The following is a 14,389-nucleotide window of genomic DNA, read 5'->3' as shown; positions in this document are numbered from 1 at the left end:
CAAAGACAACTATGTTTTTGATAAACATATAGAGACGCTGCACCCACAGACACATTAGGGTCACTGGAAGTCTTGGTTCGAACTCTATGCAAAACTGAATCACAAAGATGGACATGAACAAGTCAGACTTTTTCTAAAGCCCAGCCACAAGCTTTTGCCAGCAGCCCCCTACCATTACATTTTCTTTAAAGCTTCAATGAAGTTAAAAACGGGGCAGGGCAGAATCCTGCGTGTTTGTTTCAGTGCAGAACAGAATGTCAAGAGCAGGAGAGTGCTATAGAGTGATCAGACTGTATGCAGAGAGGCTGGAACCATCCTGCCAGACCCCGTAAGACAGAAATGTTCAAAATTAATTGGAAACATGTCACAAAGAGCTTAAATGGGCTCCCAGGAGACAAGTTTGAGACACTCTAACATAAAGTGACGAAGCAATGGGGAATCCACATGCATAAGATAGGTGGCATGCCGGTTTTCTCTTGCTGCTGTAACAAACATGCTCAGCAACTTAAACACAAATTTGCAGCCTCCTTGTTAACACAGGCCCCACTAGTCTGAAGCCAGGCTGTGATCATCAGGCTCTGCTCCTTTCCTTGGACTCCAGGAAGGACTTGGGTCCTTCACTTTTCCAGCTTCAATGGCCACCTCCACTCAGTGCTTTGCGGCTTATGCTCCCCTCTGACTTTCAAAAGCAACAATGGCAGAGCTAGTCTTTTTTCCCCTTGTATCACTCTGGCTAGGCTGGCTTCTCCTTCCAAGTTAAGGAACCCTTTGGTTGCATTAGACTTGATACTCTGGGTAATCGTCTTACTTGAAGGGCAACTCACCAATTAACAATTTTAATTCCCCTTTATTTGAAAGCTTTATATCCATAGGCTGTAAAGATTAAGACCCAGACACACTGGGGGCCTACCACCCTCTATTCCCCACATATTCATACTCCTCTCTATTGCAAAATAAATTCAACCCACACCAACATCCCTATCAACTCAACCCAAAATCTAAAAATCTCATTCAAATTTATCAGCTCGGTATTCCCTAATCTCATCATCTAAATCAATATGATTCACCTTGGGGCAAAACTGCTTTTCATCAGTGAACCTGAAACAAATGATTCGCTCCCCAAATACAATAAACAGAACTCCAGCTACACGGAGGCTGGCTCATACTGGGAGAGAATTTAAGGAGGAAAAAGGAGTCACGGTATGGATTTATAGATTCAAAACCTGGCAAGTTAAAGTCCCATTTGTTCCCAGGTCTTGGTGACTCACAGGTCGGCCCTCGCTCTGAGGCTATAGCTCTGAAGTAAAACTTACTCTTTCACAAAAGTTAGCACTTGTAGTTTTGTCATCTGGTTCCCTGCCTGGGGGTGTGGCGGTCTTACCACTTTCCTTTCCTCCTTAGACCGCCCCACTCAGTCCAAGCAGGCAGTGTATTTGCTGATAAAGCATTCTAAAGAATTCTGCAGGTCCCTTATATGTGATCTCACTCACTCAAGGGAGTCTTCCACAGAACCATCCTTCACAATCTCCTGTGACAAAGTGCTTCGTGACATTGGTGTGTAATCATCCTTTCCCACCCAGAGCCCCACAGCAGGCCTAGTCCTTCCCACGGCCTGTCACTGTCACTCCTCCCCCTCCTTCCAAGGACTTCCTGGCTATCTCCTTATCTTCTCCTAACTTCCACTATACCCTCATTCCCCTTTGAAAGCATCAGTCACGAGTTATGGGAATGAGAAGATGGTCACCTTTGGGGGACTATTTATCTGCTCACTACAAACAGAAAATCTAGCTAAGTGTAGAGCTGCATGGCGGTGTAGCCCTCAGCTGGTGGAATGCTAGCAAGCATGAAGCCCTGGGTTAGATCCCCAGCACTACATAAATGATGGTGCACACTCATAATACCAGACCTGGGAGTCAGAGGCAGGAGGATCAGAAGCTCAGGGTCATCCTCATCATATCAAGTTCAAAGTTAGTCTGGGCTAAGCTTGCCTCTAACTATGTGAGGTTGAGAAAATGGCAGAGAGCATCCCACTACTTCTCCAGCAGCTCAGAGACAAGAGACACAGACAAGTGCTACATACTCATCCGCTCGACCACGTCTCCATTTGCCCAAAGATGTTTATGACAGATTTAAGGAAATGAAAGAAAATCTTGATCCTTTAATTATCACAATTGCTGCCACTTCTGCAGCTGCAAAAGCCAAAACAAGCCTGCTAGGTATCTTGGGCATGTAATCCCAACACTCAAAAGATGAGGGCAGAAAGACCTTGAGCTCAAAGCCAGTCTGAGGGACAAAGCAAGACCTTACTCAATAAAAGCCAAAATAAATTTTCAAATGTAAAAACAGTAGGAGCCAAAGCATCATCATGTACACAGTTCCCTCTGGAGGCACGAGCGACGCTCACCTCTGTGCATGCCTCAGCACCGTGCCAGAGGGAAGGTGACCAGAAGGGTGCGGGGAGAACCGGAGCTGCTTACTTGAGGATGACCCCACAGCACAACCACCAAGGCTGTCCCACTTCCTGCCTAAAATCGTTCATGAATTATGTAATTTCTCTAGCCTCAACTGCCAACCCCTGGCCCCCGACAAATGGAGCTGACAATAACATTAGTTACCTTACAGTACAGCTGCAGATGTTACCTGAAGCTGCAGAAAGCTGCTACACAGTAAAAGTTATCTTTATAAACTAGTTAAAAAAGCAAGTAGATAGTGAAATAAAGAGTATATATTTTAATACTTATCACATAGTAAATCATATAGTTGATATAGCAAACAAATTGAGTGTGTGTGTGTGTGTGTGTGTGTGTGTGTGTTACATATGCATGTGTGAGCAGGTATGAGTACCCAGAGGCCAGAGGTTAATGTCAGGTGTCCTGCTCTGTTACTCTCCACCGTAGACCCTTGAGACAGGGTCTCTCACAAGACCTAGAGCTGAGCTCACAGCCAAAAAACCCTAATAATCCTGGTTATGTCCCACACAGTGCTGGGGTTTCAAGAGCACACAGCCAAACCCGAGTTTTATGTGGCTACTGGGGATTCGAACTCATGCTTGCAAGCATTTTAAACCACTAAGCCATCTCCCCAGAGTCCACTAAGGAGGTACCTAAGGACCAGATCCAGCCTGAAAACATACTCTTTGGCCTGTGGTTTTAAATAAAAGTGAATTAAAAATTGTCTTTGAAAATTGAAAATAACATATACAAATCTAGTCTTTCGGAACCTTTCTATGTTGATGTGATGGACAACCACAGTCAGACGGTATTTCTGAGTGGGCTGAGTAACGCAAACCACCATCTCCTCTGGGGTGGGCACCGCTCATTCCATGAAGGGCTGATGAAATGAGTGCAAGCACTATTCTCCTTCTCCCTCCCCTTATACTCTCCCCTTCTTTCCTCAGATACACTTAAGCTAGAATTGTAACTGTAAACAGAACCTACCCAGATGCCCAAGAAAGAACCATATATTCATCCATGTAACAAGAGGCAGGACCTGATCCTTAGCTGCCACCAAACTGCCAAATATCCTGCTTTTCAACCTTTGCAGAAATTTCATGTCAACTCTACACAAGACTGGATTTTCTTCTGTAAATGCTCACATGTACCCCAGCATGCAACTTGAAATGGTAGGACCCCAAAAGTTCCAAGACTGGGTGCAACAGAGCAGACAAAAACAAGGAACCAACTGATAGCACAGGGTCGCCCTAGACAACAGGGGCATCCCTGAGGGCGTTAGAAAGAACAGCGAGAGCAGACCTGGAGAGACTACTCAGTGGTTAGGAACACTGGCTGCTTCTGGAGAGGATTCAGGACTGGTTCCCAACATTTACATAGTAGGTAAAAACAGCTTGTAATTCATTCCAGGAGTACTGGTGCCCTCTTCTGGCCTACATCAGCACTGCACACATGGTGCACTCCACTCATACTGACAAAACACTCAAACCCAAAATTAAAATAAAAAATAGCATGGGGCCGTGAATGGTGTTACACACCTAAAACCCCAGAATGTGGGAGGCTGAGGCAAGAGGATCTAGAATTTGGGATGAGCCCAGGCTACACCGTATGGTGCTGCCTCAAGAAACAAAGCATGCAAACAACACAATAGCATGGGAACCCAGAAGGAAGATATAAATGATACACTGAGAGAGCTTAGCCATCCGATTCAATCACAGGGACCAACTCTTCAAAGTTGTCCTCTGACTGTGCATGTGTGCACATTCTTTCTCCATTGGCACCAATGAATACTTTAAAATACCAGTATAAACTCTTCAATGGTTCACTGTATAGTAATGTTCTAATATCAGAAAATTAGTTCCACACCCAAGTTCTGGAGAACAATATTCACCAACCACATGTGACTAATGAGTATTTGACATGGAACCAGAATAACACAGAACCAGATGTTTAATTTTACTTAACTTTAATTGATTACATTTAAATATTTTAGGATGGAATACTTAATAAACTAGTGTGCTAGCACAAGTCTGAACTCCCAACACCAAGGAAGTGGAGCTAGGGAGCACAGGCTCAGAGTCATCTGTTAACAAGGTCCAGATCAGCACGACCTATGTAAAGTTAAGTCTCAAACCTAAACAAACAAACAAGCTTAAATAAATAAAAGGAATGCCTGGTTAACTTTAGAAAACAGGGGCTAGGGTGTAGCCACATGGTACAGAACAAGATCTGTACGTAGAAGACCCTGGAGCTCAATCCCCAGCAACTAAATACAGAAACAAGACAAGAGAATGGAAAGTTCCAGAGCAGCCTATGTGGCATAGTGAGACCCTGTCTCAACAAATCTTAGAAGATACCTTTGAGGGGTGGTGAGATGTCTCAGAGGTTAAGAGCAATGGCTACTCTTCAAGAGTCCTAGCAACCACATGGCAACTCACAACTATCTGTAACTAGTTCCAGAGGATCTGTCACCCTCACACACACATGCAGGCAGAATACCAATGCACATAAAAGCAAAACCTTAAAAATAAATCTTTAAAATACTTTTTAACTTTTTCAACTATAATGTTCATGAAGTCTAAACTGAAATACACAGTAAGTGTAGAAAACATACTCAATATAAAATATAAGTTTTTCATATTGAACAAATGTTAAAAATTATGCTGGGATATATTGGGTTAAATAAAACACATTATTAAAGCTAACTTCACAATTCAAATTTAGAACTACACACGTATCTTGCATCACTTCCAATGCTAATCTACGAAAACAAATTTCCTGAATGGACACGTTAGGAAGATTATAAAATGACGCTCATTCTATGATACGTTTATTGTCATTTGGAAATATCTGTGTTACCACTAAAAAAAAAAAAAATCCTACTTATATGTGAAAGTACATACAAGCAGGAAGAGGGTTGAACATGGAAAGAAAAGCCATGGTCCTAGAGTATTTCACAAATTAAGCATAAAAATCATACTAAACCAAATCATTAAAAGCCAATTCAGGAAACAGTCAGTAGATAAGCAGTACTGTGAAGCCAGCACTTGACACTACAGGGTCAGTAGGACATAGCTAATGCCCCAGATAACGTCTTAGACAGATTTAACCACTTAAGAGCTGAGCAGACAGACCACATGACCTACTATTTTAGAGAAGGAAAAATATTACAGCTCGATTGTGCTTGATAATTCAGAAAACAAGTGTGATGGTGGCGGCACACACCTCTAATCCCAGCACCTGGGAGACAGAGGCAGGTAAATCTCTGTGAGTTCGAGGACAGTCTGGTCTACAGAATGAGTTTCAGGACAGCCAGGGATACACAAAGAAACTCTGTCTCAAAAACCCAAACAAACAAAATAATAATAATTCAGGAATCCAAAGCATAAATTAGCAAAAGTCATTAAAATTGTCATGTACATTAAAAAAAATAAACTTAATGGAACTTAGAGAAATAAAGAACAAATTTTATAATATATAGTTGAAATATATTTAATAGCATTCTCTCTTTTTTTTCAGACAAGTCTTGCTATGAAGCCCAGACTGTTCTTCAACTAAAAATCCTCCTGCCTTAGCCTCTGTGTCCTCTAGTTACAGATATGAACCACCCTAAGCCATGGAAATGAATAATGAAAAACACTGTGTGTTCCAGAAAAACTCTAATAGCTTGAACAGTGGGTGGCAAAACTGTTGAATATTATTTTCATGAAACGAAAGTTACTCCAAGAATAAGAAAAGGATCTTTCTGGTCTGTTTGCTGTCATGGAATGCAGACTGTTTTAACAGGACAAGCACAGCAACAGCAGCACATTGTAAGGACACTGTACTCACTTCTGTTGTTTTCAATCCACATTTGCCATTTTGGGTCAAATCATGTTTAAGGGATTTTCTCAGCAGTCTTCAATCATTAAGGCTTCAGAGAAAATCAGTAAGACCTGTCCCTTTAAAAGGTAGCCTAGCAACTCACTGAGGGGATTAGAGCACAAGGACCCTTGGGAAGAAAGAAACATTCAAATCCCAAAAGTAAGTCTACAGTTCTCTCTGAAATCGCTTATTATGGGGTCATTTAAAAATAGAGCAGCTCCTATGCAGCAAGTAGGATAAGCAGCCTAAGTTTTGATTGCCTGTTATGTGCCAGACATTAAACAATCTCATTTGGTCCTTATGATGCCTTCAAGAAAGAGACTGCCTCCATTCAACAGTGAAACTGGCAAAAGACTTGAAGTGATCTGTCCAAGACACACTACTTCAGGCTGAAGCTGAAATGTAAACTACTGACCAAGAACACAAGAATGGACTCTCTGCCACACAACCAGTGCTGATCCATATTATCATAAGCTTTGAAAGCAGATATAGCTTAAGCTTGGGACTCAGAGCTCAATCTATCCACACCCCAAAGGCCTATATTTCAGAGAGGACAAAGTGAATTCTGAACAATCAAAGCAATCCTGAAGAACAAAGCTAAAATATTCAGGTCCCGTTTTGAAACTTAATAGGAGCTGAGTGTAGCTGTACATGCCTGCAATCCCAACACTCGAGAGGTAGACACGGGGCTGGGAGATAGCTCAGCAATTAAAAGCACATGCTGATCTGCAGAGCACCCAGACCAAGCTCCCCGCACGTACACAGTGACTCACAACCATCTGTGGAGCCAGTTCCAGGGGATCCATGACTCTCTTCTACTTCTAGGGCCCAACACATATACGGAGTACATACACACATGCAGGCAAAATGCCCATACATGTAAAATTAATCAATCTTTTAAAAAAATTTAAGAGATAGAAGCAGGAGGATGAGAGCTCAAGGTTAGCCTTGGCCACAAAACAACCCAAAACCAGCCAGAACTGTATGAGAGTCTGCCTTTTTTTGTTTTGTTTTTATAAGACAGGGCTTCTCTATTTAACTCTGACCATCCTGGAACTCACTTCGTAGACCAGGCTAGCCTCTAACTCATGTAGACCCCCCTGCCTCTGCCTCCCAAGTGCTGGGACTATAGGTATGTGCCACCATGCCTGGCCAGAGGCCCTGTCTTAAAAGAAAAAAAAATTAATACAGTGGTAATCAGAACTACATTATACTGGCATAAGGTTAGTTGTTTAAGGACCAGACAGATGGTTCAGTTCCTAGCAGCCGTATGGCAGCTTACAACCATCTGTAACTTGAGTTCCGGAAGATATGGCATGCTCTTCTGGTCTCTGGGGACACCAAACACACACATATTGCAATTACATGCACTCAGTCAAAACATACATACATATAAAATAAAAACAAATTTAAAAAATGTCTAGACTAATGGCCTGTTACAAGTACAGAAATGGGTTGGAGAGATGGTTCATCGGGTTAAAAGCACCGAAAACTCTTCCAGAGGACCTGGGTTCAATTCCCAGCACCAATATGGCAGCTCAAACTATCTCTAACAGACATACATGCTGGCAAACACCAATGCACATAAAATTTTTTTAAAAAGAGAGTACAGAAACACATTCATAAATGGATTGCCAAGTGATTTTGACAACAGTTCCACTCTCCTGAACTCATTATGCCGGACAACTGCTAATACAGGAAAGAGTGATGGCGGACTCTGGCTAGCACTAAAAACAAACTCAAGATGGACCAAAAACTATTCAGTTCTAAATATAAAATACATAGAAAAATTCAACTTAGGTTAGGCAACGTCTGCTCAAACACAATCATTTCAGACACAGAGAACAGAAAATAGGTAAGTCAGATCCCATCACCACTAGAAAGCACTACTGAGGAAAAAGTATCTCACAGAAGGCAAAGCCTGCAAAAATAACCTACACAGTAGGGAAGCAAAGCACACATCTGATAAAGATCAGACCCTCTCCCAATTCAATGACAATAAAGTTCAATTTGGGAAATGCACAAAGCCTTGAACAGGTAAGGTCTTGTCAAAGACATACAAATAGCAAAATGAAATGGGAAGACGTCCAGGGTTGTTAGATTAAGCAGATGAAAATCAAAACCACAATGAGCTACTACTTCCCAGTCTCCAGATGATCCTACTCTATGAAACAAAGTGTCTATCAGCTGGTGATGGATAAATAAAATGATTATAATCCAGGAGGATACAAGGGACAAGGACTGCGAAAAAATGCTACATAAAAGAAGCCAGACACAAAGGCCTCATACAGGGTGAATCCATTAGTGGTTCTCAACTGTTCTAATGCTGAGACCCTTTAATGCAGTCCCTCGTGTTGTGGTGACCCCAACCATAAAACTATGTTTGTTGCTACTTCATAACTGTAATTCTGCTACTGCTATAAACTGTAATGTAAGAATTTTTGGACATAGAGTTTGCCAAAGGGGCCACAACCCACAGGTTGAGAACCACTGACTTTTGTGATATGCAGAGTAGGAAAATGTATAGGAAACAGAAAGTAGTTGCAAGGCACCTGCAATATAGAGAAGGAGTGGCTGCCAAGTGATTCAAATGTCCTCAAGCTAGACCCCGATGATAAACGTGAGTGAACTAAACACCGCTTGACCGGACACTATAAAATGACCAAAATGGCAAATTCTGGTACATGTTAAGTAACTATAATCTGAAAAATAAACATATACATAATTTTGAGAAACTCAGGAAACAATTTAAGAAACTATGAATAACACTTCAAGTAACAACCCAAAGCATGTTCTCATGGCCAAGTCCTCTCTGTCTGTGTCATACTAACTTCCTCTAAAGTGGTCAGGGTCACACCCAGATCTTCTTTTATGGGAGAGGGTACACCTACCTCCAATTACTCGAATATTGTTGTCCTTTGTCAAAATAGCTTCAGCATGGAAAACCAAAACTGGAATTCTCCTGCAGCCTCCAGTCCACATAATACATGGGTGATCCCTACAGGCATAACAAAATGCTCCATTAATTCAAATTTTGAGTTAATAGTGAAGCAGATGACTATGGTTTTTTGCCACCTCATACCTGGCACTAAACAGAGCTGCCCCTTACTTCACTTTACCCTCTCGCCCATACAATCAGCAAGAGGCAAAAGTGTCTCTGTTACTTGCCGAAGGCCATACAACTGTACAGTGTAAGAGGAGAGAATCCAAGGACTACTTTCTCACGGTTTTTGCTTCAGTAATGCTCTGCATAGTGAACACCGAGAATTTAGTCTAGCCATTCCTTAAAGGAAATAGGACCCACATCACAAGACTTGCTCTCTAAAAACTTACATGATCACAAAAGCCAGACCACGGGCTGCAGAGCCAGGATCTATCCTCCAAATTTACAACTGCACCATAGCCAGGACACCAGTTTTAGAAACTTAGCAGCCTTGGGATTTGCCTTGAGCCACCAAAGCATAACAGTGAAGAGGGCAACTACTGTATCTAGTTTGACCTCTAGTAAAATGAATGTGGATTCTTGATGTTCTTAATGTTAGAAGTAGACAAGAGTGTCTATTTAAATTAGCATTCTACTGCTGATGACACAACTACTGAAAACAACGTGGGGAAGAAGGTGTTCTTCAGTTTATAAGTCCTGTTAGCAGTCCATCACCGAGGGAAGCCAAGGCAGGAACCCAAGCAGGGCAGGAACCTGGAGGCAGAACTAAAGTCTAGCTAAGCAGGAACACAGCTTAGGGTCGCTCAGCCTGCTTTCTTATACAATCTTGGGCCACCTCAGGGTAGACCCTTCTACATCAATCACTATCAAGAAAATGCCCTACAGACTTGCCTATACACCAATCTAATGGGGATATTTTCTCAATTGAAATTTCCTCTCCCTAAATGACTTTAGCTTGTATCAAGTTGACAAAAAAATCCTAACCAACACAGAACCCATTTATGAGAAATGCCAATTATAGAGTCTATTTTTTTAAGCAAGATGAAGTGTGTGTGTGTGTGTGTGTGTGTGTGTGTGTTTGCTTGCTTACTTTTACATTTTACACTTCTGGCATGGGCCCACATGATCCCTCTTCTCTCCAAATAGAGTTATTCCACATTTCTTTCTGTGTCAGTAGAAACAGGAAAAATAGGCAGAAAGTCTGGAAAGTAGCCAAAGGTCCTTGTCTGGCACTAGCTACAGACTGGTACCACTGTGCCTTCACATTTACAAACAATAGATTACGCTTAGTTAAGAATGCCTGACAAGACTCAGCACCACAATAAACAGATCCACAGCTGCGAAGAGCCCTGAAAGAGAACTCTTTCCACTCGTAGGCAATGAAAAGATAAAAGAAGAAATAAACTATTAAGATAATTATTAGTAAAGTAACCTAAGAAGCACTTAGGTAGTGACTTTAACTGCCATTAAAAGCCATATTCTTGGGAGCTAGAGAGATGGCTCAGTGGTTAAAATTACTGTCTGCTCTTCCAGAGGTCCTGAATTCAATTCCCAGCAATTACATGGTAGTTCACAACCATCTATAATGGGACCTGATGCCCTCACATATATTAAATAAATTAATCTTTAAAAATTTTTTAAAAAACCATATTCTCTAACAGAGGTTGATTACAATAAAAAAAAAAACATTTTCTCTTTAAGAAAATAAAACAAAAATAGCAACACTTGCAGGTGGTGTTGAAGGGAAAACATTCAAAATGATTAGGAAACTAAAAACTGGAAATTTACATCTTCATTTTATACCTGAACTGGCATACAGTTAAGGAAGGTTGCTTTGTTAGGTATGAAGTATTTGGAGATGTATGATGAATTTTCATCTTATGTGTATGAATGTTTGCCTACATATATGCATGTGCACCTAGTGTCTTCAAAAGCCACAAGGTGGTGTCAGACCACCTAGAACTGGAGTTACAGACAGTACCTGTGCGCTCCTGCCGGGTGCTGAGAACTGAACCCAAGTCCTCTGAAAGAGCAGCCAGAGCCCTTAATCACAGAGACACCTCTCCATAGCAAAGTATGTGAATGATTCAGACTGAAACACACCAACTGTGCAACTGAACTGATGAAATCTTACAATGTACTCACTCCTGGGAGTCGGCAGACGCAACCCACAGACAGACATGAAGCAGCTCCAGCCTCCTGCTGCTAAGCCTTCTTCACGCACCCACCCCAGTCTTCTCCCTGCCTTTCTATGAGCTCCTGCAGGAACTGCTGCTGGCCTTTTAAACTGACATGATGCTATCTTGTAGAATAGAAATTAAAATTACTAATTTTTTTTCAGTGACTAAAAAAGCCCTATGTCATTCTTCCATGGAAGTTTCCACAGCTACATATAAATTTGTATTTGGGGTGTCCAAGCAAGATACAGAACAGTTTCGGTATACTTGCTATCAGAAATAATGCTATGTAAAACAAAGACAACAGCACAGTTAGGTTCAGTTGTCAACAGAAGGCACTGAGAAAGAGAAAAATCTCAATTTTGGAATTAAAGCCAACAATGGTAGCTTGTTTTGTGTCCCGGGACTATAAGATTAGTGTTCTAATAAGGCCTAGGGATCTGATCAGATCTAACAGAGGCCGTGGCCACGAAACAACTCAACTTGTTCAGATGGTAAAAGCCCTTCTCATTCCTATAACTTTTAAACGTAAGCCTACTCCCCTTGATGTGAAAAAAAAAACTGATTTCTAAGCTTCTGTTCTGGTTGTTGGTTTTGTTTTTGTCAACTTGACACAAACCTAAACATAGCTAGAAAAAGAGAAGTACTACTAAGAAAATGAGTCCATCAGACCGGCCAGCAGGCAAGTCTGTGGGACATTTTCTGAATTAGTGACTGCTATGGGAGGGCCCAGCCGATACAGGCCCTGGGTTGTAGAGGAAAGCAGGCTGAACAAACCACGAGTGAGCAAACAGTCAGCAGCATCCTCCATGGCCTCTGCTTCAGCTCCTGCCTCCAGGCTCCTGCTCTGAGCTCCTGCCCTGACTTCCCTTCCCTTCATGATGGACTGGGATCTGGACATGTAAGCTGAAGTGGACTCTTTCCTCCCCACGCTGCTTTGGGTCTTGGTGTTTCATCACAGCACCAGAAACCCTAAGTCAGCTTCCCAGAGTAGAAAGCCAGTCTCCGACAGACCAGTCCATGAGCTGATGAGACAAGAGTAACCGTGAAAAATCCATAATAGATGTCTGCAAAAACTCCATGAATTTAGATGAGGGTTGGGAAATCTACTAGATATTTAGCATTTCTCAATTATGAATTTAAGCAACAGTCAGAGTTATACTGGATTATCTGTGCTTACCATCTAAGCCACTTCTCAGAGATTGAAATAAAAATGAAGGAAAAACAAGAGTAAAAGAACAATCTTGGTTGGCATTAAGTACTTTCTAAAATGAGTAAAAGTATACTGGAAGTAAAATGGTGCATAAAGCAGAGTAACCAGAGGGAATTACCCATTTAATTATCTAAAGAAGAGTGACCCGAATACACTGTCAAGTCATCATTTGCTATGAACTAATAATGATATGACTTTCCTCAAAACTTGATGCTTTAACTATTTCTCAAATAACGTTAATCTTCTACCTTATAAAGTCTAAATGCATTAGCCAATATAAGAACTATGCCTTACATTTATATCATTCTCCATAATTCTATCAAGTAATTTCATGTGTATTATAGATTTTGAACCTAATCATACCCTTTCAAAATAGGCTGGGAGTCAGGTTCCAGAGTATATATTCTAAAGGACTGAGAACATCGTAATCTAGGAATACTGATTCATTCATGCCTATAATCCCAAGCACTCAGAAAGCTAAGGCAGGAAGACTGCTATGCATTTGAGGCCAACCTGGGTTACCTAGTGAGCTTCAGGTCACCCTGGTCTCCTAAGGAACCTGCACACCCATGGTGCACATAAACTCAAGCAGGCACATGTAAATTTAGTATATATACACTATATATATATATATATATATATATATATATATACACACACACATATAAATATATTATATAATTTAGTATGTATATATACACTCATATATGATTTAGTATGTATATACAAATATAATATATGTGTATACACACACATATACATAAAGCCAGATGTAGTGGGAGCATGGCAACAGAAACGAGAGACCCTACCTCAAAAACAAAGCAAAAGAAAAATAAATAGATAAATAAATAAACACGTTCACCTGAGCCGCTCCCTGCACTTTACACCATCTACAGCTGATGTTCACTCACATGTCTGGGAGCACACAGTCCACCCTTTGAATTTCTGACAGACGAATGGAAGTAAATAAATAGGATCTTGACTTCAATCACAGATGGAAGCTAGAGCCAGGCAATACCAAAGAAGGGGACCTGGAGGTGAGTGAAAGAAACTATCTCCCACCTGCTTGCTATCACTTACTCTTGGTTTACCAGGTCCTCATCCTCTGAGGATGATGCTGTCTCCTCCAGGTCCCGGGCCATCACAACTGGCATTTCCTTTAGGGTCTGTCATACAGTCAGCAGACAGAGGCCTCAGAGACCTTTCTTCCTTGCAGTCTCTCTGGATCAAACAATTTGGATGGCACAAACTCCTGTAAGAAAGTTGAAGGGCTTCAAAGACAATGCAGTTGCACATTTCAGGGTTTTGTGCATAATCTTTAGGATGAAAAGAGATATATTCCTGAGTATTATCAACTCCAGAAGCTTACCTTCTGTCATGGTGTATCTCATATACCACAAAAACCAAGAAATCTTTTTCCTGGTTTTTGTTTTTGAAGACCAGGTTTCTCTGTGTAGCCCTGGCTGTCCTGGAACTCACTCTGTAGACCAGGCTGGCCTGGAACTCAGAGATCCACCTGCCTGCCTCTGCTGGGATTAAAACTGTGTGACACGATGCCAATTTTAGAATGTCTTCAAACACTCTCTGCTGTGTCTAAAAAGCTGCTACTAAATTTGAGTTCCTCATTTGTTTTACATAGTAAAAGTAGCATGTACCAAAAAGAATAGGCTTTAGGGCACTCTGATGTGGATAGTTCATTGCCTACATTTAGAAAATTCTTTGCTAGACAAATCTGACCAGC

General features: G+C 41.3%; 1 protein-coding gene across 2 annotated transcripts in view; it reads right to left on the bottom strand.

Moving 5' to 3' along the window:
- TTLL5 (tubulin tyrosine ligase like 5) overlaps window positions 1–14,389 on the bottom strand; it is a 219,522-nt gene that overhangs the window by 204,141 nt on the left and 992 nt on the right. For both annotated transcript variants that reach the window (XM_080928217.1, XM_080928218.1), the window contains exons 2-3: window positions 13,729–13,900; window positions 9,206–9,312 (exon numbers count right to left, since the gene is read on the bottom strand). In XM_080928217.1, coding sequence (XP_080784343.1) covers window positions 9,206–9,312; window positions 13,729–13,802 — 181 coding nt within the window. In that variant the 5' untranslated portion in view covers window positions 13,803–13,900. The remainder of the gene's footprint in view (window positions 1–9,205; window positions 9,313–13,728; window positions 13,901–14,389) is intronic.

Source organism: Micromys minutus (assembly GCF_963924665.1).
Source record: "Micromys minutus genome assembly, chromosome: 1".
NCBI classification, from domain to species: domain Eukaryota; kingdom Metazoa; phylum Chordata; class Mammalia; order Rodentia; family Muridae; genus Micromys; species Micromys minutus.
The sequence above is the reverse complement of the archived record's forward strand: the minus strand, read 5'-3'. Positions and strand labels throughout refer to the sequence as shown.